The sequence below is a fragment of the Quercus robur genome, chromosome 12 (assembly GCF_932294415.1).
Source record: "Quercus robur chromosome 12, dhQueRobu3.1, whole genome shotgun sequence".
Lineage (NCBI taxonomy): Eukaryota > Viridiplantae > Streptophyta > Magnoliopsida > Fagales > Fagaceae > Quercus > Quercus robur.
In genome coordinates, this window is record NC_065545.1 from 2064538 (window position 1) to 2091977 (window position 27440).

General features: G+C 36.0%; 4 protein-coding genes across 6 annotated transcripts; 2 read left to right on the top strand and 2 right to left on the bottom strand.

Moving 5' to 3' along the window:
- Window positions 1-103: 103 nt before the first annotated feature.
- Window positions 104-7927, bottom strand: LOC126708860 (nuclear pore complex protein NUP85). Its single transcript, XM_050408838.1, has 18 exons — window positions 7390-7927; window positions 6757-6859; window positions 6538-6648; window positions 6343-6426; window positions 5899-5970; window positions 5715-5771; window positions 4874-4993; window positions 4550-4750; window positions 4301-4411; window positions 4100-4137; window positions 3752-3908; window positions 2715-2816; window positions 2556-2612; window positions 2219-2365; window positions 1988-2058; window positions 1804-1891; window positions 1376-1432; window positions 104-888 (listed from the first exon to the last, which is right to left on the bottom strand). The coding sequence occupies exons 1-18, from the start codon at window positions 7779-7781 to the stop codon at window positions 694-696; spliced, it is 2163 nt and encodes a 720-aa protein (XP_050264795.1). The 5' UTR covers window positions 7782-7927; the 3' UTR covers window positions 104-693.
- Window positions 7928-10684: 2757 nt separating this feature from the next.
- LOC126709927 (uncharacterized) lies at window positions 10685-11665 on the bottom strand. The gene has a single exon (XM_050410297.1). The coding sequence runs from the start codon at window positions 11549-11551 to the stop codon at window positions 10826-10828; it is 726 nt and encodes a 241-aa protein (XP_050266254.1). The 5' UTR covers window positions 11552-11665; the 3' UTR covers window positions 10685-10825.
- Window positions 11666-14612: 2947 nt separating this feature from the next.
- LOC126709562 (uncharacterized) lies at window positions 14613-18406 on the top strand. Of its 2 annotated transcripts, none has more exons than XM_050409855.1 (8): window positions 14613-14805; window positions 15003-15209; window positions 16038-16098; window positions 16256-16292; window positions 16819-16896; window positions 17037-17109; window positions 17681-17720; window positions 17946-18406. In XM_050409855.1, the coding sequence occupies exons 1-8, from the start codon at window positions 14761-14763 to the stop codon at window positions 17993-17995; spliced, it is 591 nt and encodes a 196-aa protein (XP_050265812.1). In that variant the 5' UTR covers window positions 14613-14760; the 3' UTR covers window positions 17996-18406. The 2 variants fall into 2 exon arrangements, with proteins under 2 accessions (XP_050265812.1, XP_050265810.1); XM_050409853.1 differs by having other exon boundaries at window positions 14618-14805; window positions 15000-15209.
- Window positions 18407-21099: 2693 nt separating this feature from the next.
- On the top strand, window positions 21100-26854 carry LOC126709713 (protein NONRESPONDING TO OXYLIPINS 2, mitochondrial). 2 transcript variants are annotated; one of them, XM_050410042.1, is made up of 3 exons: window positions 21100-21330; window positions 21496-21675; window positions 26463-26854. In XM_050410042.1, exons 1-2 carry the CDS (start codon window positions 21194-21196, stop codon window positions 21644-21646), a joined length of 288 nt encoding a protein of 95 aa, XP_050265999.1. In that variant the 5' UTR covers window positions 21100-21193; the 3' UTR covers window positions 21647-21675; window positions 26463-26854. The 2 variants fall into 2 exon arrangements, with proteins under 2 accessions (XP_050265999.1, XP_050265998.1); XM_050410041.1 differs by having other exon boundaries at window positions 21496-21614.
- Window positions 26855-27440: the final 586 nt, after the last annotated feature.

Below are 27440 nucleotides of genomic sequence, written 5' to 3' on the forward strand. Positions count from 1 at the left end.
CCTAAGTTGTGATAACTTCATTCTAGCTTCCATCATGTTCGAACTAGTGTAGAAAGAAGATTATTCAGAGGTTACATCAGATACTGACTGGAATTTCAGTCTATTGCCTTTTAAAGAATTGAAATACTGATCAATAAATAGATAATGTGACAGGTTCCTGTTTATACTTTCTCATGAATGATTCTACTACTATAAACATACATTGAAATTCATTCCAAATGATTTTTTAGCGGTCACACCCCACTCATAAAAACCCAATAAATATGGGGCCTCTAAGCTATCGGAGTATGTTCTCTGAATTCCGTTACACTGCTTCTTTGAGCTTAATTCTGTTCAGATATTTACTAAAGCAACAGAATGGTTAACATACAAATAAACATCAAGGCAGGAAAACCTAACCAGTGCTGTGTCTCTCTCTTGGTTGCAATCCTAGACAAAATTTGCTAATAAGCGCTTTGCAACTGCCCTTCTCATGTGATATGTGGATGCATCAGTTGACTATCATGCCAATTTACAACATATGCGACTGTCAAAAACCTTTTGCAACATAATGATCTTCAGCTTCTCTAAACTTTTTGTTAAGACTGCTTGTCATGCTATGTTCAGCAGAACACATTGAAACAGCCATCCTACATGCTGTCCAACAGCCCCAGTACCGAAATGGCAAGCTGGTTATGCAGAAAGTAGGCCCCATCATTCTTCCAGGATAGCACGTCCAAGGTTTGTAGCAAGAGCCAGCCTCACAGAGCTTAAGGCCTGTTTTGGCAAGTCAGCTTCAATGAAATCTGGACGCAGCCTCGCCATGGATAACTCTTGCAGTTTATTCAACAAAAGGTTGGTCTGTGAGACATTTAGCAGAGGACGCTCCTGCCAACTGAGAAGCTTCAACTGCACAAAAGAATTAGAATAAGTCAATAATAGTACAGGCCTGTGTAGATTATACCTTAAATCTAAAATATCTTTTTGCCACATAATCCTATACAAATACAAGTTGGGGCATCTCATATTAGTAATGTGCTTCATTGGACCTAGATATAATGAAAAGTGAATAATAAGGATCAGCTATGCCATTTCCTATATGTGTTCACAGATTTGATTCAAGTCAAAGGAATGAAAAAAACAAAGGTAGAGGAAAGCCTAAATTTACTTTGGAAGGAGATGATAGAAAGTGTGATTTTAGATGGAATAAAATGCGGAGAGGAATAGATGGGACCAAACCCAATTATCTGTCAATGATCTATAGCCGAAATCAAATTTTGGCCATTAGACTTTATTATTGCTGTTGTATCTATTGCAAAGACTATAACTTGCAGAAAGAGAAAGTCTTAATTTAGCAATCACTAACCCTTGAGGCTTGTACCGAATGAGAACTTACCGAGTCAAATAGAAGAGGCAGCCAAAAACGCTGAGGTGTTGATGGGTTTTTCATAAGCTACAAAATCAAGATAAAAGAAATGATCAAAAATCAAATCTAAAAAGAAATTACAGGTGCTGAATACTGAGGTGTTGAACGGTTTCATAAGCTACAGAATCATTATAAAAGAAATTATTAAAAAGATTGGAAACCCTCACTCAGTAGATAGCAAAAGAACAAGCATTACTCTATAATGGGAGATGACAAATCAAATCCCAAAACATTTGCCACCATGGGGGGGTCCTCTATATATGATGGACCGGTAGATTGATAATTTAGTTTGTTTTGAGGGCACAAATGTTGACCGCTTAATTTGGAAGAGCTTGAATACAACGAACTAAAAACTATAGAGGACGGCAACTAATAAAAAACGTAGAAGTAACACCTACCGATATAAGCGATTCTACAGCTTGCCGAGCTGCATCATTAGTTTTTCCATCATTAACCTGCTTTAGGGATTTTTTGAAATCCCTGTACCTGTGATGCATTTAAGTATTAGACCTGAAAAAGACTGGAGAAAAAATGATGAAGAAAACCACTGCTCAAAGAATGCATATATGAGAAAAATCCTACTTGTGCAGAAACTCTAAACCGCCAGCAGTCTTAGATTCAGAACCCAATAATTCAATCAAACCTTCCCATTGCTGCACGGACGAATAATAGACAACATGAGTTTCATCAAGTAATTTAATTAGAATCAAGACTTCATGGTTTTGAAGGAGGCTTTAAGTATCAAAGCATGTAAACAAAAATATAACAGAAATCCCCAGGTTGCCTGACTTAACGGAATCATAAGATATACACCTTGAAACTTTCATCAGAGATCGACTTTCCAACAGAATCGAACAATTGCTGAGCAATCCTATTAAGACGAACTTCATCACGGGCTTGCTGAAGCCAAAATACTCCAGAACCTTTCCTACCATGCTTCCAGTGGTATACTCCAGCAATCTACACATTGAAAATCTTTAACAAGAATTCCACATAAAGATAATTTCTGGCTACTCTTTCAAAAATGTAACTTTGAAAGAACACGGAGATAATCTTTACCAAACTCCATGCTGCATAATTCCAACACAGCATGCAGTGCATTCCCTATAATCATATATAGTACAAGCATGCTACACCAAATAATATATACCTTCATAATGTTTGAACTAACACTGTCAAGTTCATACAGACGGCATATCTCTATAATCTGCATAAAAATATATGCAACTTGAATCAGTCACAAATATCTCCATTAAATTATAGGACACTAAAATCCAAAAAACCTTACATTGAAAGGTGAATCAATTACCTTAAGCAGTACTTGATTATTTTGAACAGGTTGCTTGCTCAATAAAATCTCTAGCAAACCCATTCCCTGCTTTATGCATGATGCCAAATAAATTGGAGCTATCTGAAGACATAGGAGCATCAAACTTTATGAGGATTACTTGAGATGAGCACATACACTAGTTCAAATAAATAAATAAAAAACAAAACAAAACAAAAAGCACCTAAGAAGAGATACTGATAGACATGTTGATTAACAGCCAACCACAAGTCAACTTTTACAATTCATACACACACATGCGCGCAAAAATTAAAAAGATATGATATTTTACAAGGTGCAATCTAGAATATGTTAGTGTGTATTACTTGATATAAGCATATAGGAGCACGAAACTTTATGAGCATTACTTGAGATGAGAAAAACACACATTAGTTCAAATATCAAAAAGCACCTAAGTAGAGATACTGATAGACTTGTTGATTAATAGCTAGGCACAAGTCAACTTCCAACAGTTCATATGCACACAGAAAGAAAAAGAACTTCATATTTACAAGGCACAGTCTAGAATAAGAAAGTGACCCTTAGAGATGGCACTAAAAATCTATTGAAACTACTGAACACTGGGTAGCACAAAGGCAATTATGGTTGGAAGGGTATGATATCATAAGGAACAAGATACAACATTTCATGGAATTGACGATGAAAATGTCTTAAAAATTTTCTTGAAATAAAGAATTTGATATAATCATTTTAAAAAAAATTATGACCATGTTAATTTGCCACATAATTAATTTTGAAAACTATTAATTTTATCAAATAATTTAAATAATAGCGTTATTGGGCCAAATGAGGAATAAAAGCTTCAAATGGCCAATTCGGTTGTATATAAAATTTCCTCAGTCATCAGGAAAACATAATTGGTTACTAATTCCTTTGGACAGTATCGTAAAAGTGATTCTCAAAATGATATATATTAAAAGGTAATAATCTAGTTGCCATTATAAGTCATACTTCAACTATGACAGTATTGTCAATCTATCCAAGTCCATTGTACTCACTTGCCAAGTCAATGAATGTGAAGATAGAACTTGAGCATAGACAAGCCGATGGAGTTCCTCTATGCTGATTCCCCCCAAGTTATCATGCTCTTCACATAAAAGAGTTTCTGCTTGATCACTCTCAGCAGTCAACAACTCTATGGCATGGGCAACCATCCTATTGATAAGTGACATATAACGTTACGTTAAAAAATCTCAAAAATAAAACAGAAGCATGTTAAAGTTTTATTTCGTTTAGAAATCTATAATTCCCAACTTCAAGTTAAATAAAAGGGGAAAAATAATGGCACCTCCAATCATGGCTTTATATATAAAAAATTAGAAAGAGAAGATAAAGTCATAACTCACCAAGGGCCAAATTCTCTGGAGCATTCTGCTAAGACAACCTGATTTTAAAAAGTCCGATAGAGTTTAAGAGAGCGTGAAAGGCAAAAGGAAAAAGAACATTGAAATTTATAGAGATTGTTTAGTACCGTTATCTTATTAACATAAAGAACATTGAAATTTATAGAGATTGTATAGTACCGTTATCTTATTAACATTACTCACCTCAGTATTTTCTCCTAGAATTCCAATAATTAATCCTAACAACCCATGGGAACCAGACATTGGTTTGAACTGCATGCATTTCTGCGCCACATTATACATGTTTTCTAAACCCTGATTCAAGACAAGAAATTAGTAGACACTTCAGACACCAACAAACAGACAAAAAATTAATAGCAAGACAATAGAAACACAGAGAATAAAATTTTATTTATGTCCAGACAAACAAATCAGAATAGTAATGAGCATTACCGCAGTGAAAGGCCTTATGTATAGAAAGTGAGAAATAAACAACTCTATCCAATGACACGTTGCGGTGCAGAGACTGTTAGTATTTCCCAGCATGAGTTGTAGCATATTTCTCAAACCCTCCCTGGTCTGGTGGTGACCACAGCGAACCCAATATGCACTACAGTCCAGCTTAGTAATTTGTGCCCTCCATTTCTCCCAAGCCTATGTAATGAAAAAGATATTAAGTTTATTTTTTTATTTTTTTATTATTTTTTTTTTTTAATGAAGGAAGAAAAATCTCAAAAACCAGAAAGAATGATTCATATTTGGCACACTAAAACATACCTTGACAAAATCAGGCTTGGCTTTATAGCATTCACCTAATCTTCCAGATTCCAGTTCAGGACGCAGCCGTGGCATTTTTGAAATAAGAACAGCAACTGCCTCTACCAGTCCATTTTCTGTCTGTTTAATTACATGCAGGACAGAGATGAGATAAGTCAAGAGTGGGACAAAAAATCCAATTGTTGCAGTATCATCACTAACTTCTGGACATAAATCATAGACATAGTTAAAAAGGACCATCAAATGACCCACATTTATCTAAATTTGTTTGGCTAAGTACAACACAAATTTTACAAGTTCCCAGGTTTTAATAAACCCATTTACCAATCAAATGGTTGTTTGCATTATTGTCTAGGAGATAACCACTAAAAGAAAAAAGAATCATTTTGAGGATGCATTCCCCTACTTTCTCTTGTATGAAGGATTTCTAATATGCGATCTCTCTTTTTTTCATTCATTAAAATATCAACTATCTCCTCAAGAAATACAATAGGTTGCTTATAAAGGGATTACTAAACCCTAGTTCTAATTCACGTAGGAAACCCTAATTGCCTTATTGCAAAAATAACCTTCCTTCCAAATTAAAATACTAACAACCTAATAAACTACTAGTACCTAAAACATATAAATAAAACTGACTTGCAAACATAAATAATTTTAAATAAAAATCTTCTTGTGTCTCCCGCATCATATATATATATATATATATATATTGGTGGAGTTGAATTAGAAATCCTAATCTACCTTATAATGCTCGCCCTAGAGCTTGAACCTGTGATCCACTTGTACATATATTAAAACATACTATTATACTCAATAAGTCATAGTAAATTTATCAAACCTCACGATTGTTTATCTGATCTAGTTGATAAGACCCATGCAAGCGCAACATTTTCACCTGCATGAAAACAAACAGCATATATCTAGTCCTTTGGCACCATAAAATGTAAAGCACAACAAAGTAAATTAATAAAGACAAGACTGTACAAATAAGAAAAAGATGGGGAAAAGAGGACTTGACTAACCACAATATCTTGCCAGCCAACTGCAAGTGCTGATGATATTACTTCCCAGTATTTAGGATTATCCTCAATGACCTGCATAGAAGAATATCATAAAATTTCCAACCTTCCTAGAGAAACTAAATGATAAAACAATTTTTTTGATAAGTAAAAATAAAATATTACCAGTAAGAGAACTTAAAAATAACAGGTAAACAGTCAAAATGGTATGCCGCAGAAGTAATTTCATAATTAACATCCTTGCGCCAACAAAGTTTGCATTCAATTTAAACCACGAAAAAAAAAAAAAAACGCCCTACTTTTGATAGCCACTCTAAAAACTAGTAACAATAATTTGATAGCAAAATGTTCTGCAACCCAGCTAAATATGTATGAACCATGGTGAAGTCTCATGTGATAAAAGATCATGAGAATGAACAAAATGGAAAGAACAGAATAGTGCCAAACCTGTAAAGTAACAAGCTCTTCCTGAAAATCCACAAGTTTTGAATGGATTGTTGCTTGTGTAGAGGAGAGGAGACAATCGTAATCCTGCCAAAAGATGGCACCATTAGAATGACAGAGCCACAAATGATCACCACTAAGGAAAGAATGGCAAAATGTACTTAATCAACAGATCGAGAGTGGAAGAAAGATCATTACAGCTAACCAATCAACAAGCCGCTCAGGTAGCCATGATTGAGATTGCTTGTCTGCATAAAATATTTCCATCAGCTCCCACGCAGCTTTCAAACTGGTTGGCTCCTCAACATTCTACATAAATGTTTTTTAAATTGAGTTTCAAAGTTATAATTCTAATGTTGAACCCATGTCCATTAGTACACAGTCAAAGAGCCCCAACATCAAGATTTGCAGATTCACCTTTAAAACAGTCTTTGGGTCATCAATCAACGGACTAGCAAGCGACTTAGGATTGCCCAGAAGTGCCTTTATGTCCCTGCTATACTCCATCACATACTCCCACCTGGTTTTCGCAGAAAGAGTCAAATACCATATAGTAAACACAAAATTCTATGAAGAAACAGTATATGTATCAGAAATCCTCAAATGAATAAGGCATCCACTTCTCTACAGAAAAGCTCCCAATGTTACCTATGAAAAGAATAGCTCCCAATGTTGTTAACACATTCAACAATTGCTCCAGCAAAATACAGTGAAGGGCATTCTCAAATTGAATGAATGGAATGGATTCAAATTGAACAGCCAGAAAAATCATATTTCAGCCTTCTTAATATATTGAAAATCATTGTAAGCTTCAAAAAAATAACAAAATTTAAGTAAAGCAAAATTGAAAACATACACAACAACAACAAGACCAATACTAAGAGCTTCAAAATTCTTAAAATTTTTTTATGTGAATTCCTCGTTGCTCAAAAAAAATTAAAGCAATATTTAAACTTTTCTTTTGCTTTTGCATCTTTCTGCTCAGCTTTCTAGGCAACCAAACAGATTCAAACAAAAGCAAAAACAAACAAATTCCTCAAAATTCCTCACCACTCAAAGTGATACGGCGACGAGATCTTCGACATGGTCGCGAGCGAGTTCCTCCGGCTCTGAAGAAGCGCGAACGGCGAGACCGAACCGTAAGCGATTTTCCGGAACTGCGCGTCGCCGATATCTCCATCTCCGTCGGTGAGCTTCACCTCGATCACCTTCCCACCGACCTCGGCGGCGCCGTTGGAGTCGTCACCGGAGGGCTGACTGAAGAACGATACTCGAAGGGCGTTGCCTCTGGCCCACGAGATAGCGATGCGAGCGAGTGGGGGCTTGAGGCCGTGGTGGAGTGGGTAGACGGAGGGGCTTCGGGCCTCTGGAGATAACGGGACGAGAGCTCCGGCGCCGGATACGGAGGCTCCGTCGCCGGTGCCTGAGGTTACGCCGGGCATTGTGGACGGAGAAGCTGAGAGTCGGAGTGTAGGAGAGTGTTCTAGGGTTTTGGGAGGGTTTGCGAAGAGTGTGTAGAGAGATTCTTGGGGATGCTAACGTGCACAAGGGGTACGTTCGGAGGGTTGAGGAAACAATTTTTTTTTTTTTTTTGGTTAAAACAAATTTTAAAACTTTTTCATATGGGTTCAATTCAACGTGTATAATCCATTGTATCAAAAAAAAAAAAAAAAAAAATTTGTGTATAATACATAACTTTGATTGGGAAAAAAAAATATTTGAATTACATTATATACTTTTATTCTCTGCAAAATCTCAATATAAACTGGGATTAATAACTACCTGATTATAAGGATATTTAAAATTTAAACTTTTTATCTTTTAAAAAGCTCATTGTTAATCAAAGCACCGTACACATCATCATTTAATCTCATAATTTTCATACAAGAATGTAGTAATTCTCATAAAAAAATGTGGTAATAAGATTTTAGAAAAAAAAAATGCAGTAATAAGATATTCATATATATCAATTAGTGTAGCAATAGACCCTTCATTCTCATCCCTAATATCAACTTCTAAATATTGCAAATTAGCTAATATTTTGTTGTAATAATTCAAATGCGTGGTAGTGAGTTTAATATTTTGATTTTAGTCATGTATTTGTCCGCCAATTTCTCCCACAATTCCTTAGCCTATGTTTCCCTCGTAACAAAATATTTTACGAGGTAATTGCCAAAGGTTTCGTAAAGGACTCACCTGGCATATTTGATATTTCTTCTCAATATAATTGAATCCACAAAACAATTAGCAAAATCTTTAAAGAGAATAGATTCAAACGCCTAGGTAGCGAACTTAGTTTGTTTCGCAAAAGACCTCTAGATAGCACTCCCACACAGATTAATTTTGAAAATTATTATAAGCTAGAAAAATATCAAAAGAAATAATAGAAACAAATATAACTTAAAAAAAAAAAAAAAAAAAAAAAAAAAACAATAGACAAACACACAAAAGTCAACACCATGCGATGTTGTAGACTTTAGAAAAATTTTTGTTAGTTGTAATTTTAACTGGGTTAGAAGAGAGTTTAACTCTGCAACTAATTGTCTAGCTAAATTTGCTGCTGTTCATAGGTCTTCTGTTTGTTGTAATTCACATATTCTTCCTACTGCAATCTCGGATGCCTACAGGAAGGATGCTGTTTTTGTTTAGTTTTAATAATATTCTCGGTTTTTAGCAAGAAATCTCAAACTCTTTTTTTTTTTTTTTTTGAGAAACGATCTCAAACTCAAACTCATATACATCCAATAAAAACTCTCTTTCTCTCAAATAACAAAGTATGCATGGGTTTGGTTAGAAAGTTCTTTCAACCCAGAACTTTCTAACCAAACCCATCATATATGTAAAAACCAATATTAGTTAAGTTGGTCAGTAAATTGTGCTTACATATTCCAAATATCATAAAAAAATTAAGGTTTTATCAACTATTTAAAGCACTTTTTCAATAGATTGTTATAATTCACATAATATCCCTAAAACTATATATTCTAAATTTTCATATTTATTCAAACAAATTCTCAAAATACTAAATGTGGGGCCAGAGAACTTATGACCCGGCCCACTTTCCATTAGGACCCAGGGCCCGTGCCGAGGAGTGTAGTTGCCGAGGATAAGTGGTGAAAGACCGAATGGCCTAGAGATGCAGCCGAGGACGACCCTGTCCTCGGCATCCCAAGACTTCAAGGGGAAGGGCGGCATTCATCGAAGGCCGCCTCCAAAGCGCTCTCAGAAGATAAGGCGAGTAGAAGGGGACCTACATGGGGGTACGGAGTGGGAGTGGTCCAAGGAAAAGACGTCACCTCTGCATTGAATGCGCCTACAAACGTCCTGGCCATATTGATGGAAAAAGACCCCTGAACAGTGCGGTTTCGGTTATTGCAACTAACATAAAGTAAGGGGAACCAGCTGATGGGACAGGTACTCGAATAGATACCTGCCTGATCAACAGATGGAGGGTCAGGATCAGCCGAGAAAGGCTATATAATGAAAAGGCTTATGCGCCAAAAAAAGCTGGGGAAAAAAGGCCAAGAACCAAAGCCTCCTAGATCGTATCGAGGAGAAAGACTCCTCGAGCGAACATGATTTAATTTTGTATGAACACCATGGCTAACCACCGTTCGGTGATCAAGGCCTACCTTTCAAGCCCACGCTCTACAAATTATATTGTTTGGATCCTTAACGTGCGAACCCAACATCATTTTGGGGTCGTTACAAATTGAGTCCTTACACTAAAATAAATCATTACGAATAAAATTAAAATAAGGGTACTAAAAATATATTTATATCTCTAAAAAAAAAATTATACATATGATTGGTTGGGCTGGCTCTTATGGGTTGAAAAAACTAACATACACAATGTAACTCAATTAAAAAAATAAAATAAAGTCAGACGTATACCATGACCATCTAACAAAGATGAACAAGATGTGTTTGCGTCTCTGCGATAACCGGAGCAAGAGTTATTACAAGAGAAATGGCATTGAGAAGGAAACAGAGGTGCAGCTGGGGTTGAGGTTAGAAGAAGACATGCATTTATTGCAGGGGCAAATCACATTCCTCTTAGGAGATTGTTGCAGGAAAAAGGTTGGCATGCAATACAGTGAAAGAAGAATGATAGGATTTATGAAATTGGGAACTTCTATTCTATTACCAAGATCGCTAGCTTGGACCTTAATATCAGGAAACACCTAAGCCATGATTTTTTTCCTCTTTGTTTGAGAAGAAAGCCATGAATCACTTCATCATTATCTTGGTGGTTTCTTTTTTCTTTCTTTTTTTGGCGTTATTCCAGGATGTTATAATCTTAAGAATGAAGTGAACAACATAATTTAATTTCCTAAACAAAAACTGAAGTCGAAAACACTGTTTAACCCTTAAAAATTTACAAAGTTCTACGCATGTAAGTAATATATACAAATTAACAAATATCCCAAACCCAAAGCCTAACATGCATTTTCCTTCTTGCCGGAGATCAGATGATGAAATAGACTTAACCACCAAAAAGACCAAGACCCAGACCCCCACCGCCGCCGTGATCACCTGTGTTGTCCTCCTCGCTAACAAAAGCAGCCAGGTTCAAGTACTGTTCTTGATCACTCCCCCTCCACCTTGCCCTACATATCACACAACTAGCTGACCTTCTTCCCCTAATTCTCCTCCACTTCAATAAACATTCTTCATGAATTGGATTCCTACAAGTCCCACACCTCACAACTCTCTCTTCCTTTCCCATCTCGTCCAAGCAAACTGGGCACGTAGTTCCATCTTCTACCTCAACAACTGGTCTCAAATTATCACCTTGCCTTGCTTGAACGAATAGCTGATGAAACCTCTCGCGTACGCTAGCCCCTGCAAGTGAGTCAGGCAAGGTAGGCGAGCCGAGTAGTCGGTTAAGCTGGCATGGCCTCAGAGTCCTCCTACGAAGACAAACATCATCTACAGGAACACCCAGTGCTCGAATAAAGATGAACAAGATGTGCTTGCATGGTGTTAAACGGTCAGGGCACGAGCATGAAGGTGTGGCTGATAAGGTTACATTGTAAACATTTCCCGTGGCACCCAAGACGAAGAACTTGGATTCTGAGCGGTGGAGGAGGCGGAGTTGGTGGCGGAGGGCTCGGACTATCCTGTCTGCGATGGGTTGCGTGGGCTTGAACCGCGGCTGAGGACGGTGGTTGTGTGGTGTTGATGATGAAGTGGAGGCAACAGACTCCATTGGGAAACAATGGTCGTTTATTTTGGGAGTAAATTTTGGTTTTGAGAAAATGATGCGTGTCGTTTTTTGATACGTGTCGTTGTTGGTTTTAAGGGTGGAGTCCTTATAGGAAAATGAGATACGTGTCGGATACGGGGGTTTTGTAGGGAGGGGGGGAATTTGAAAGAGATTCTTTGTGTAGTTTTGTGGGACACGTGAAGGATTGCGGATGGGTATGGGAAACAGTATTAACCATTAAGGTGGAGAATGCCAGAGCTTGATGAGTTTGGTGTCTTTGTGTGTAAATTGCAGTAATGGAAAACTGTTAAGGCACGTCATGGGCCTTTGGTAGAGCCGTATGGTCTTGTACGAGATAAATATATGGTCGAGCCTTTGGATATACGAAACCCGTAAAGATGTCCAACTGTCCATCCAATATGTTAATGTCACAGAATATTATTAGTCAAACCACGTTTCGAAACCATATATATATTTATAATAATGTATGATGATTTAATTTTCTAAAACCCAAAGGAATGTGACTTGTGACTTTGACCCCACACTGCCTTAACGATTTTCTTTTTGTGATATAAATTGAACACCAAGCTATTACATTTGCAAACAACAAAGGAAAAGTTTTGCTTCAATGCTTATCATTACACCACATGAGGAAGTTGTATATACTAATGCATATTTCCAACATCTTTCATACTTTCTTTGTGTTTGTAATTGACTTGCCTCAGACTTAATAGAGATGAAGTCAAAAAGTTCATAAATTTTGAGGGGTTCTGTTAACAGGACATCGTAAACTGATCGTTAACAGTTTTATGTCATTTTTTTAGTAGTTTTACAGGTTATGGGGCTAGTTTTATAGAGATAAATAAATATTAACATAAGTTATGGGGTCAGTTTTATGTCTTTTTCTTCTATTTATCCAATTTTTTTGTTAAGAATGACTCATATTAGTCCAATCTTAAAAAACACGGCACGGTACTTGTTAACATTTGCCAAGAACTATATATGGCATCATAATTGGCACCTTGCTATCTTGTTCATAAAGTTTGGCTGTTATATGATGTAGCAAGCAAGGCTGAAACAAAGGTTAACTATAACTTTATCAACAAAACATAGGTTTGGAAAGCTGTTCTAGATATGAGGATTTGCTCAGTTCCATTCAAAGCTTTCCTTTAGTTGAACTTAAAGATGAGGATGCAGCAAGATGGACCATCACGAACTCTGGCTACTACTTGATTATGTGCAGCAACTTGTTAATGCGCTTAGAATGAAGGAAGTTGAGGAGTGTGGTTAAGAATATTGTGGTTGACAATTAAAAAGGTATTAACAACAAGAGATAAACTTGCTCGGTGGGGTTATTTTGGAGTTTTCTTGTGTGTATTTTGCAAGGGGAACATAGAAAGCATAAATAATACTCCATATTCTTTGAGTGTCCTTTTACCAAAGCAAAAGACGAAAGTTAACTGAGTGAGAGGAGAGAGAAAAACAAAAGCAAAAATATAACATGATTCAGCCTATTAGCTCTAGGTAGGCAACAAGCAGCTTTGACATCTACATCTTTGCAATTAACTTAATGAATGATTTATATACTAGAGAATCTTATGTTAGCCCTAAACTATATCTAGATTACTCATAGGGTTGATTTGTTTATTCTACAAATACGTAAGCTTACAACATATTTGGGTTTGATGCGTTATAACAATTAAAACAACCAATGTATACCCTTAACATGATAATCACTTCATAAATAAAAGTTTTTGTGAGGTGAAAAATTGAGAGAATAACTTAAATGAATTTGACTTTTTTGTGTGTTTCTGACCGAAGTTCAAATTTTCAAAATTTTACACATATATATGCTTAGATTAGTTAAGTTAGAGTCTTCTCAAAAAAAAAAAAAAAAAAAAAAGATTAGCTAAGTTAGAGTAACATTTCTATCTCAAATCTATAATAAAAAATATATATATATTGTGGGGCTAGAGAACTTACGACTCGGCCCACTTTCCACTAGGGCCCAGGGCCCGTGCCGAGGAGGGTAGTTGCCGAGGACGAATAGGGAAAGGCCAAATAGCCTATAGAGGCAACCGAAGATGATCCTGTCCTCGGCATCCCAAAACTTCAAAAGGAAGAGCGGCATGTCGCCAAAGGCAACCTCCAAAATGCCCCCAGAAGAAGAGGCGAGTAGAATGGGACCCACATGGGGGTACGGAGTGGGGGTGGTTCAAGGTAAACACGTTACCTCCGTATTGAATGCGCCCACAAACGTTCTAACCATATTAATGAGAAAAGACGCCTGAACAGTGTGGTTTCAGTTAGTGCAACTAACAAAAGGCAAGGGGAGGCGGCTGATGGGACAGCTATTTAAATAGGTACCTATATGATAAACAAGTGGAGGGTCAGGATCAACCAAGAAGGACTATATAATGTGAAGATTTATGCGCCAAAGAGAGGGGGGCTCCCAGACAATTGGGGGGGGGGGGGGGGGGCTCCTACACCATGGAGTCCTAAAAAAGGAGAATAATTAGAACATGAAGCTTCTTGGACGAGGTCTAAGGGCTGGAGCTACTCATGTCATACCGGAATAGATTATTATTACACATGTCAGGTTCATCCTTGTGTAAATCGTTATGGAAATCCTTATTAACTACCGTTCGGTGACCAAGGCTTAGCCTTTCAAACCCACGCTTTACAAATTATATTGTTTGGACCTTTTAACGTACAAACCCAATATCATTTTGGGGCCGTTACGGATTGAGTCCTTACATATATATATATATATATATATGGTTGATTGATTGAAATTATTTAATATAAACAATAAAATTCTTTTAAAATTTCTTAAAAATTTTGAAACATAAATTTAGGGTTTTTTTTGGGGCTTTTAAAGTTTATTGCCTACAATTATTATTTTGAAAAAATTAAATTAAATAAAAAAAAGAGAGAGAGAGAGAGAGAGAGAGAGAAATAATCTAAGGACACATAAGCTGGTAGGACGACGAAGCATGGATAGGATTATCTATTAAAAAAATAATAAATAAATAAAAAAACGACAGCGTTTTGTTGTTCCGATTAGCAGTAAACACTGCCATGAGATGACTTTTCCCATTTTCTTCCACAGGTTACAGCACTACTCGACCATTCTCATCAGTCACCACCCAATCTCTCTGCCCATAACATCACAGTGACTCTCTCTCTCTCTAAAAAGCTACAAGAAATTTATGATGTTAGGCTCGTTTGGGAACTCTTCCCAGTCTCCAAAGAAGGTGAGTATTTCTCTTCATCTCTTCCTTTTTTTCTTTCTGGGTTTAATTTTTTTTTTTTAAACAAAAAAAAAACTAAATTTCCTTCCTTTCTCTCTGTTTGTTTTCCGAGATAATAGAGGAAAAGGAAAAGACAACCCGGAATATCCTCCCTTACGTTGTTATTTATTTTTATTTTTGTTTTTGTTTACAATTAGAAGCAGCAGCAGCAGCAAAAGCAAGAAGGACAATGGTTAGCATTAAGTTTCAACCCAGAGAACTTTATTCCAGGCCTTGTCATTGGTTTCATTCTTGGGCTTTTGTTGGATCTATCTAAGCCCCCAAAAAACAAAACTAATAAGAAAAATTTCGCACCAGGCAAACCGCAATTTGCTGTCTCAAATAACAGTGACCAAGAACTCAAAATGGTTTGTTTTGCCTTATTTACTTGACCTACATACGAAAGTTTTATGCTTGCAACTTTGTTATTGTAGAATTTTACTTCATGGGTTATGTTTTTAAAGTTGTTTTGCCATATGGGTTACATTTGGAGGTTAACTTAAAGTGTCCAATCTTGTTTGATTATCATTTATTGTGAATTACCACTTTTCAATGGAACTAGTAGTGATGCTCACAAATGGTAGTAGAAAATTATGTATTGCTACATTTATTGAATTCCTATAATTGTTTTGTTGATATATATAGTGTGTGTGTGTGGGGGGGGGGGGGGGGGGGGAGGGAAGGAGATACTGGCCTTTTGTTAGTTCTTTCTGATGCTTCTAGCTTCTAGGGTGCCAGTTTAATTCAGATGCTACATATAACACAATAAAGCCATAAAATTTTTTCAGGACTGTCAAATGCATCCTCAATTTTAATGTTGTGATTCTCTTACTCTCTTGTGTTGATGAGTATAGTCAGTTTAGAGCTGTAGATTTAAGACATGGAAAGAACAAAGTGAACCTTATTGGGTTTGTTTAGGGACTTGCTTTAGTAAAAAAAAAAAATGATCATTATATGCACACAGCCAATACAGTTGTACCTCTCCAAGACAGTTGTTTGGATGTCTGAAACTTGGAGTTAGTTATGTGTTGGGCTTCAGATCAATTGATGGGGCAGATTTGATGTTTCTGTTTTTTAAAAAAATTCTATGTTTTCTCAAATGGTGTGTTTATATCTGGTTGTGGTAGTTGGGTAGATTTGAAATTTCTGTTTCTTGAAAAATTCTCTGTTTTCAAAGGGTGAAGTGCTTATCTCAGGTTCTCGTAGTTAGACAAGACTTAAAGATGAAATCAGGAAAGATTGCATCTCAATGTGCTCGTAAGATACTAAAGCTCCTATTAATATTGTGGTGTTCCATTTGATTGCAATTTTTAATTTCTTCTGGTCCAGTACTTCCCGTCTCTCTTCACTCAGCAGTGAATTCTTGTTTTTTTTTGTTAAACAGATGACTAAATATTCGTTTATGATCTTGCAGATGCTGCCACTGGCATGTATGCGGAATTGATGCAAAGGTATCATTGTTCTGATTATGAGTCTCCTCCTTGTGCAGAGAGACCTGCAACTTTGTTCCTTATTATATTGCATGTGCACTAAATTTTCAAGCTTCAGACTGTCAGCTTGATTGACCATGCACCCTTTTTTACATCTTTAAAAGTTATTCTAATAGCAACCACTATTATATTTTGTCCTTTCTTCACCATCTATAGCCATATGGCTAAAATAAAAATTATTTGCTTGGTAGAATTGTTTAGAAAATGTCAAAAACTGTGTACTTGGTCACATGTAAGGAAAAAAATTAGTCCCTTTTCCTTTTAACTCAAGAAAATATACAGTATCTAAAAGTGCAGAGTGCAACCAAAGATGGCAATTTTTCAAGTTTCTAGTCTTGAATACAGAGATGACAATAAGTGTGAATTTTCTTACTTTTCATGAAGATGTTTAATAATGAAGTGAATCTAGACAACCCCCCTTTTATTATGTATTTATTAATATTTTTCATATTACGATTGAAAATAATACCATCAAGTTTCAGTGCAGCCATCGATCCCTTTTAAGACAGTGGGAGCAATGTGGGCAACCCAAAATAGTTGTTACATGCAAGAATCAACAAGAAATGTAAGCATGTGATTTCATTGCAAATGATAGATTATTCACTAGATATAGCAGCATCTCTCTTGTTTGAAACATTCTTATTTATTTATATATTGGAGACAAATCTCTTTGTTTGCTGATTTGTGGGTATTGCTTTTTATCAGGAATAAGCTGAAGGAAGCAGCTGAGAACATTGGCCTTCCAACTTTTGTTGTTGCCGATGCTGGAAGAACACAGGTATTGTCCTGAAAATATGGAATGAGCTCTTTTTGTGGCTTCCAGAGAATGATACTGATGATTGGTCTCCTGTTATGCAATTACATCCCCACTTCTCATTTGGGTGGTGTTTGTTCTTTCATTTGCTGACTGGTGTAAGGCTTGGTGGATTAGCATGCAGTAGAACCATTTGAACCTTCCTTTTTTTTTTTTTTTTTTTTTTTTGCAATTTAGAATTACAAGGTACTCAGGTATTAAGCACTTAATAATTTGGATTTGAGTCACAAGCTTCACCCCATAGGCTGCAGGTTTTGTTGTTCTGTGTAATTAAGGGATCAGAACTTTACCTCAATTAGACTGCAGTAAATGTTATAGCTTTATTTTATTAGTATTACTTTTGCAAGATTCCGTAAGTGCTACAATAAATGTTGAAGCTATATTCTCTATCAAATTTATGCATATTATGGAACTCTGGGTTATTGAACCTTTTGAGTACTTTTGTAATATCAATGTGATTATTGATATCTTAAAGGATTTGTGTTAAGTATGCATTTTGGGTCTCAGCTTCAGTTGATTTACATTTTTTGCTCAGGTGTTGTCTGGGTCAAAGACAGTTCTTGCCGTTGGACCTGGTATGCTTTTCTCTCTGCCACTAAAATGGTTATTTGTTGCTTGTTTTTCATATAACTTTTAGCAAGGCCCCAGTAAGTATTGTGAAAGTTTTTATTTAGATGATGAAACAATCAGCTATTAATATTATTGCCTTGTAGCTACTGATGTTTATTGGATAAAGTCACCAACCAAAAATACTTTTTTTCTATTGTAAATCTATTAATTGCTGCTTTTAATTTGAGCAGGACCAAAAGAATCAGTGGATTCAGTGACAGGAAAACTATGCTTGCTCTGACATTGTTGAAGAAAAAAGACCTTTTTCATTGAGTCTCTAAGTTCTGGTCAGTTTTCTGTGCAATACTTTTGCTGCATTTCTGATGGGAGAGAATGTTTTGTAATCCGGAGAAGAGAACATGGCCAAGGTGCTGCAGACCATGCTTCAAGCAGTGGCTGATTGAGATTTTATTTTTCTTAGTCCATTTTCCATAGGAGAAATGTTATTTATTTTTTAATACGAAATGCCATTAGGTGTCTTGTACACATAATCCCTAGATAGCTGGAGAAAGTTAAGTGATAGAAAGGGAGTTAGGTATCCTGAATCTTCCTTTGTACTGGTTTGAATACATGTAAGATCAAATGTAGAAGTTCAAAATTCTAACTTAATATCCATTCTTTTGGCAATTAAAAAGGACATGAATTGTATCAATGTTTCTTTATGTTACTGGACTAGATGAAAGTTGTACTACCGTTCACTTCCACTTTATTTTAAAATTTATATTTTGTTCCAAGTATGTTAGACATCAGAATATGAGAGAAATAGAGAATATGACCAGCCTATCTATCCTTCCTGAAAGTTGTGATGGAGTGACACCAAGGTGATGATTAGATCATTAGAGTTGAAACAACATTAAGCTCACCAGGTCTCTCTCTCTAAAGTCTAAAAAAAAATCTGAAAATGCTTTACCAGTATACTCTTGTGTGCATTCGCAAAGAGTTGCAATATGCCAATATCACATAAGGTACTCCATGTACACTAGAATATGAATGTTGCATCATCCTATATACTTTAGTTGTTTCTCTCTTCAGAGCCCAGAAACATAAGAAAATTCAGATGAACACCTCTCACAGCACCTCTGTTTTTGGTAGGTCAACTTTTATAATCCATGCCTCTATAATAAAAATTCTAGGTAGTCTGTTTGGTAGCCTCATTACTTCCATCAGAGATTGCTAGAAACAAACTTCTGAATATCCATTTCTTCTTGTAAAAGAGATTCTAAGAATAAGTTACTATATATGGGAAAAAAAAACAAATTATTCAAGGAGCTCATGATCAAACTCTAACTTGTTCGATAAGAAAATGATCCAAGCTTGAATGTATAATATAATTAGTTTGATGATAAGTTCGAGCTCTATTCATATTTGAAATAAAATAAAATGAACAATCTTTAACTTTTAATACTTAGCTCAAGTAGCCCATGAGTTCAATCCACTCCACCAGGACTAGGTCCATTTGGTAATTGGCATACTGGTTTGCCTTTGATTATGTTTTTGTTGTCGAACATGTATCAAGCTTTGATTTGCATGTCTTTGGACCCAAATTTAGATATGAAGGGGGTGGGGAGGGAGGGGGGTTGAACATTGCTAATCACATCAATGTTGAAAGTAACGAGTCTAATGACAACTATCCATGTATCCTTAATTCTATAAGGTTAGCATGACAACAAAGAGTAACGTTAGTGATTCCATAAATTTTATTACATAGAGCTTACAAACTGAAGTGATACCAATAAAAAAAAAATTTTAATTAAATTAAACATTCAATTATTAAATTGTTGAAGTCCACATCAGTTTGCAGTAACTTTAGCATTCTCCATTAGCAAATAGATAAAATAACAAACAGATTATTAAACAATAATCAACACTAATAATGAGTTCTTCTCAACAAAGAAAAAAACATTAATAATGAGTTATAAATGAGAGGAAACAAATGTTGGGTGAGGAGGAAGAAAGAGAACATTCTATAAACTATATTACATATTCAAGTTTGGTTCATTTTCTTATCAACCAAACCCAAGCTTGTTTGCAAATTACTTAATTAGCTTTCTATTGAATAAACAGTAAATACCATGACTAATTTTTATTTTTTACTTCATAAATTTATGCTAATTACTAACAACTAAATTATATATTTTTATTTAATTATATAAACCGATTCTCGCTCCTGAAGATATAAAAATTATATTTACCATCATTGTTAAAAAGTATGTAATCTTTAATAAAAAAAAATGGGTTTATATTATCAATAAATTATAAATAATAATTTTATTATTTGATATATTGTGAACTTGTTTTCAAATTTACAGTTTTACACCATACAATATAGAGGCTATATAATACAGATTGAATAAATATATAATATTGTAGGGCCACGATTCTCAAACGGCCCAACAATGATGTTGGGCTCGCGCGTGATGGATCCCTCACAATAAAATTTGTAGAGAATGGGCTTGAAAGGCTAGCGTTGGGTCACGGGGAGTTGGTTCAAGCCGGACGTTAGGTGAGCCGAGACAAGAAAAGGTTTTGGTCTGGATATTCAGGCCTTGCATCCGTGTAACTTTGAGGGATTTGGCTCCTCGGATCATGTCCGAGGAGCACTAGTGTTTCTCTCCAGTTACCCGCCGATGGGTTTTCCATGGTGGAGCACCAATATTACCCGGGCATTCTCATTTCTGGAGTTTTTTTTTTTTTAGGAAGTGGGATGGGAGCCCCCTCCTTATTAGTTTACCTTTCCTTTTATATTAGCCTACGTTTGTTGTCCCTCGTCCACGTGTAGGGTCGATCTTTCCAGGACAGATATCTGTCCCATCAATCTAATCCCGAAATTGTTGGAGATGATCAATAAAGCCTAAAAATCCGGCTCTGTTAGGTGCAGTGTCATATCAGTGAAGGGTATTAAGGACAATTGCCCCAAGATATTTTCTGATCTCTCAAGTTAGCTTGTAGGCCACTCTCATCCATGAGACTTCGGGCCTGCCGAGGACTAAGCTGTCCTCGGCTGTATTTTCGGGCCACTTTGGGCTTCCTATTTTTGAGCTTGGGCCCTGGCCTCCTTCAGTGTGGACCTGTAGACTCCCCATAAGCGAGCGGGCCGGGCCCATAAACTATTGGGCCCCACAAATATTATGTATACCAAAATCAAATCTTCATTACAAAAACATTATTTTATTTGAGTATGACTTGTTTTATAGCAACATCTAAATTTGTAGTTGAGCTTAATTAATCTATTATATAAATAAAAATAAACAAAGTTTTTTCTTGTTAAATCTTTTTTTTTTTATAAGTGTTAAATCATTTTTATAGCCTAACATTTTTGAAATTCCCTTAAAAAAAATCTTCTAAAAAAAAAAGAAAAAAACGCTAAACCCTCTCACTCTCAGTTGCCAAAACCAAAAACCCTAAACTAAAACCTAACATTTCTCTTCTGTCTTCTCCAATGGCCTATCGATGTAGATCTCTTTCACAACCAACATTCTCTGTCTTCAAATCGGCATTCACCAAACCCACTGTTAAGCCCAAATCGGCACCTTCTTTTCGCACAGTCACGGCCCGCCCTCCTCTCACAACTCCAGGGCAAGCCCCCCTTAAACCCTTTTTCCCCCATTTTTGTCATTTTTTCAATTCTTCGAATTTTGACCGTTGGTGCTTGAAATTTGTAAATTCAGGTCCATTTCTCAAATGGGTTTTCGTTAAAATCAGCAAAAACTTTAACAAAGTTGCAAAATTTTGAAATTTCAGGTCGGTTCCTCAGTTGGGTGCTCTTCAGTCTCTGCTTCCTCTCCACTCAGCGGTCTCTTCGGCCCGGCTCACGTCGTGCCTTGGACTCGATTCTACGAGCTCCAGGTCGTTGTCTCAGGGTATGCTTTGCAGTGCAAACCCAGGAGTTTGATTTTCTCCACTGTTTTATATGTAGTATCTGTAAGCAACTTTTTACTCTATAATTAGTTGTTATTGGATTTTAAGTCTTCCTGTGTTTGTAATTTGATTGATTGCTTATAAAAGAATAAGCATTTGTTATTTTATAGGGTCTTTTTTAGGCATACAATATGGATAACTCCTTTAAAGGTCCAGGCTATCTGGTTTTTCTGATCTTTTGCCTCTAAAGTGAATTGGAAGAAATGATTTAGTGTGTAGTTGAAAGGATCATATCCTTTTGCCTCTATAGCAGTTGGTTTTCTGCTTGGATGAACTAACATTTGTTATTTGGGGCACAAATATTCTTCATCAATGGTCTACCACAAAGATAACGTTTAATTTTCTTACTTAATTTAATGCTTAAGGTTTGTTCTGAACTATTTAACGTCCCTGTCACCTTTCTTTTTATTTGATATTAACTTACATTTGGTTATTAGACATGTGCTGGGCCAATGATTGTTGGGACCAAATGGAATCTCCTCCCCACAAATGTGGAGTGGAGGATGAGGTCCCAGTTTCAATTCCACACCTGCATGACACATACACTGACAACTCCCATCATATAAAATAGGTTCAATGTCCAATTATGAAACCACTAGAAAAAGAGGATGAATTGAAATATAGCTGTGACACAAAAACTAGGTGCAAAGAACCAACTAGATTGACCTAGTGATAGATCAAGAATATAGAAAAAAAGAAAAAGGTGAGTGTGTGTGGCATAGAAAAGCAATGCCCAATACATATTTGAAATGAGTTCAATATCCAATCATGAAACCCTTGGAAAAAAGTGGATGAATCAAAATTTATCTGCGGCATGAGAACTAGGCTCGAAGAACCTACCATACCGACATAGTGGATAAATCAAGAATATAGATACAAAAATAGTAATTTTGTGTGCGCGCGCATGTTAGATGAAAAGAACCAGCCTTTGGGATGCAACGGTCTGTGTGGGATTGACATATTAACTAACTAGTCTCTTGGATAATAAAATTTGGAAGTCAAATAATAATTGCAGGTAAACTATTAGTTAGTAGGCTAATGTTTGTCATCATAATTCATAAGAGAGCCGAGGGTCTGTATTAGAATTTTTCCTAATGTACCCTTTTGCAGCAAGGCATTGCTAGTTACTACCATGGACATTGCTGGATCACACAAGCTTATGCCAGCTACTTTATAAAAGCATTGCTTGGGGTAGGCCATATATTTGGACCTACCTGCTGTCCGGAGTAGAATTGCCCAACCGCATAAACCCTACCCTCTCTTTCATTCATCAATAGGGCCCTGGTTGGTCACTTCTCTTGGGGGATTTGCTAGGTGGACATTATTGAATAGCACCTTTTGATGAGAGATATGAGCAAGAGGCAGTTCTTCAATCATATCTGCACCAAAGTTTTTCCTTTCGGACAAGCTAAAGGCTAATTGCAGCAGGATAATATACGTAATATTTATGTTCATAAAAATTCTATCATTAATAGGCTCTTGTCAACTTACGTCTTAATGTGTGGGCTTTGATTTAATTTATTTAGGGTTTGGTTTACTAGTCAAGGTAGAAGTCATAATTCTACTTACTTTTTAACAAACAAAAAAGGTCCTAGTTCTACTAGGAGAAGTTAAGCTTAAGAGTGAGCTCTATGAGTGTCTTATTGTACTCAAACAAGTTAGAGTTAATTAATAAAACTATTGAGTGTTTTGAGTATTGAGGCACATTGGCCATAGGGTTCTTCTTCTTCTTCTCCTTCTTCTCTCAGATACTGACATGTTCACATTTCTGTTCACTATTCACACACACACACACGCACATATTTGTGTGTGTGTGTGTATATATGTTTTATTAATTACTTTCTTTTCCTTCTCTTTTGAGCCAAGGCCCTAGCATGCATGCTGCCTGAGGGGCAGTGGCAGCACGGCGAGGGCATGGCATGCCCCGTGGGTGAGATGCCAAGGCCATGGCATGCCCTTGGGACCCCTAGAAGGCCATGGCAGCACTTGGGGGGGGGGGGGGGGGGGGTGCTGCTGCCAAGCCCAGATTAGCCTCTTCGGACACCGCCTACTCTTCCCCCCCTAAAGAGCACTTAGGGAAAAATCTGCTCTGGCACCAGGAAACCTTAACTCTTCTTCTAAAAGGTTTTAAACCCAAGATCCACAAATTCTCTTAACCTAAACCCACCACAACCACACATACACAAATTCCTCAATTTGTTCTATGTCAGAGGGGCAGTTTATTGATGAAAATGGATAGAGGGAAAGATAATTAAGGGACTGCTAAGGTAGCTTGTAGGAGAGGAAGACCAAGAAAGGGGGAAATTGAGGAGACATTACGGTGCTTCCTATTATATTTTTGCTTAAGATTTATATTAATAGATAATAAGGTAATTTTGACTTACATCTCTTATCAAACAAAAAACCAAAGGGGGTACTTTCGACTTATATGGTATCATCCTTTTATTAGATAAAGGGTGGAATGGTGAAGTTTCTGTCATAATTGGCACAAGGAGTTATTATACAAAGCTTTGAAAATATTACCAATGAAGAGACTTCTGAAATATTAACATTTGCTTGAAAAGAAGTTGGGAGAGTTGTGTGGGAATTATTAATGATAATTTGGTTAGTTACATAGCCCTCTCTCCCACACACACACACACTCACATAACCAGTATGTATCCTACTGAAGATCATCCGTAACAAATAAAACACAATGAAAATTTAATTTAGGGTGTGTTTGGATACCGCTTATTTTGCTGAAACTGAAAAATTATTACTGAAAATACTGTAGATAAAGGTAAAAGTTAATTGAAATAGTATAGTGAAGCTCATGAATAGTAGCAAAAATAAGCTGAATAGTGAAATAATTTTCATTTTTAATCCTAACCCAAACGCACACTTAATCTCTGTTTTTCTGTTTCTTTTTCTTTTTCTTTTTTCATAAATACAAGATGTTTGTTCTTATATTTTATGAAAGTATGATGTGGAGCTCTGCTTGCATAGGCGTACTGGTGTATGACCCAATGTTATCATGCTTGTGATGGTCCCCATCATATTTTAGTGTCATATACATTATGGCTCTTGGCTTTCAATGTTGTTTTCTTATGATAAGATTATGGTTATTCTCAAAATTATCTCTTAGTGTGAGTTGCTGAACTATATCACTAACCACTCCCTTCCTTTCCCTTCTTTTTACCAGGAAAAGAAATATGTGTTTACTAGATAGTCGTTTCTCATAAATATACTGACTTAAACATCAATGTATTGTCTCAAGGAGGTGTAAAATTGAATTGTTATAGGTTATATTGTTGGCATGACCCTAGACTTTAAGTTATGTGATTAGAAGTACTTGATAGCTCATGATAGGGGTGTAGGCAGAACTGAGAAAACCGAACCGACCACCCAGCACCTGACACTGATTTGAAAAAGGCTTCTTTGATAAGTATGCACTAAGTCTAAAATTTTTAGATTGCAAAAGCTTGTTTAGCTTTATGCTAGTCATACCAGTGCTCATTATGCAATGGTATTAAATTCTTATAACTTGGGAATTTGACCTGTTTAATTGCACATTTTCTTACCATTTTGATGAATTACATAGAGATATAAGGGTTGGTGCAAACTTTTTGCTTTTTTTTTTTTCGATTGGTAAGTTACACACACACCCGATGGATCTTGAACCCAAGACCTTACCCTCATCTTAGTACTTTAAAAAGAGGAGGTGCCTGCTGAGCTAGAGCTCATTGGCCCCTATACCTTTTGCTTCCAATTTGAAGCTTCTCAATGATAACTAGTCCAGTGGTTAAAGGGGCTAATAGACTCCAACTTAAATAACACTTCCTTCTCTGATAAAAATGGATGGAGGGTGAGGTTGTGGGTTTAACACCTATTGGTTATTTCTGTAACTTACCAATATATATATAAACCAAGTCCACTGGTTAAAGTGTCATGATTACTTGTATTTCACGAGCTTAAAATACATGGACTTGGTTGCACAATCAATCTTGTAAATTTTTTTTTTCTTCACACACTGGTCATCCGACCACTTATTTATATATTATTGAATCCCTGACCACTTTTAGACTATATGAAATTTGTGTTCATAGTAAGATTGTCTTGCTTTCATCGTTGGTTCAAGAACCAATGAGTATGTGCATCTTGCCAAAGTTGGGGTTTTTTCTAGGACTTCAGCAAGTTGAAACAATGTCCAAATTTGACTGTTTCCCATGCAAAACTTCCACTATTTTTAATTTTGATTTGAAGAAATTTTCTAGTGTTACCAATTAACTCAGGCCAAGATTCAGAATGATACTATCAAATTTGAATGTAATAATTTGTGCCAATGTGTGTACTTATTTGTGGTGGGGGATTTTCAAGCTTTCAGTTGGTACCCTCTTGCAGTTGCAATTAGTTTATCTTTCTGGTTATTGCTGCTAATTTAATTAGCTATAATTATGTCCACTAAGATTTTCTTTTCCCCAGTAGTTTCTTAATAGTTTTGAACTAAAGGATTAGTTTCTTTTATGAAGTTGCATGAGCATCACTTTTATATTGTTTTCTTCTATCCTTGTGGTAATGGTAGATGGCAACTATTTAACTCTTGCACTATAGTAATTAATCCTGGTTTTTTTTAATTCATTTGACTTCTAAGGATTATTTGCCTTAGTTAATTAGCTTCTTCGGATGGATTGAAAAAATTAATATCAAATAGCTTTCTTAAGGACTTATCTGTCATAATAAGCCCATTTCTTTTATGAAGCATTTACTAGTATTGCATTGGCTAATACATTTCATTTTTCAATTTTGTTCAGAACTAGGTCTCAGTGTGCCGCGATGAGATTACAGTTAGAAGATAGTGATTGATGGATCAGAGTCATGCTGCTCTTCTTGGGTTGTCCTTTTCACTATCACTAAGAGTTGCTTTTGACAGTTCTGTATGATTGGGATATGGGTGCAAGAATTCAATTCTCTGGCTCATCTTGTTGCTAGAATTCCTTAAAATTTGTCTCAGCATTGATTGTCTCAGGCATCTACCATTTTGTACTTCTTTTTTTATTTCAAAACCCTTTTGTACTTCTTTTTGATAAGTGCATATTTTGTACTTCTATAAGAGTTAAAGGTAACAAAGTCGTGGTTTATCTACCATAAACTGATTTATATGTGATATAGATCTTCTATATAAGATATTTATCTTCTTAGGCGACGTGAAGTGCACGTGAGGAAGTGGGAAGGTTTATGAGATAATGTCGCAATGTCTCCCATTTCTTTGAAAAGAGACTTGGCCATGGTGCCCATGTCTCCATGATAACAATACACTTGCATGTGGAAACTCTGCGTGTCTTTCTCTATCTCCACTCACTATCTGAATTTTCTTTTGCATCTCTACGTCTACTCATGCCCACTCGCGAGAATTGAGCGTGTTTATGCATGATGATATACGCGTACTAGCCAAAAACCTTGTAGTTTAGTGGAATTGTTAGATTATTTCAACGTTCGAGTATGAATTCAAATTCATACTTGCAGTACCTGCCCCCAACCATTCATGCATGATTGCAAATTTGCAATACCTAACTATCCATTTGGGTATGTGAGAGAATACAATAAATCAAATTGTCAAAATTTTAGTATTTTTTGGGAATATAAATTTCAAGCCTTTTTCATTTCTGGAATATTAATCATATCCATTCAACTATGAGTGTTTAAGATCTGAACTTCGTATAAAGGTTCTTCTGTTTTGTGGGAAAACTAGCTAGTTTGTTCTAGAATTTTGATGAACAAATGCTTAAGAG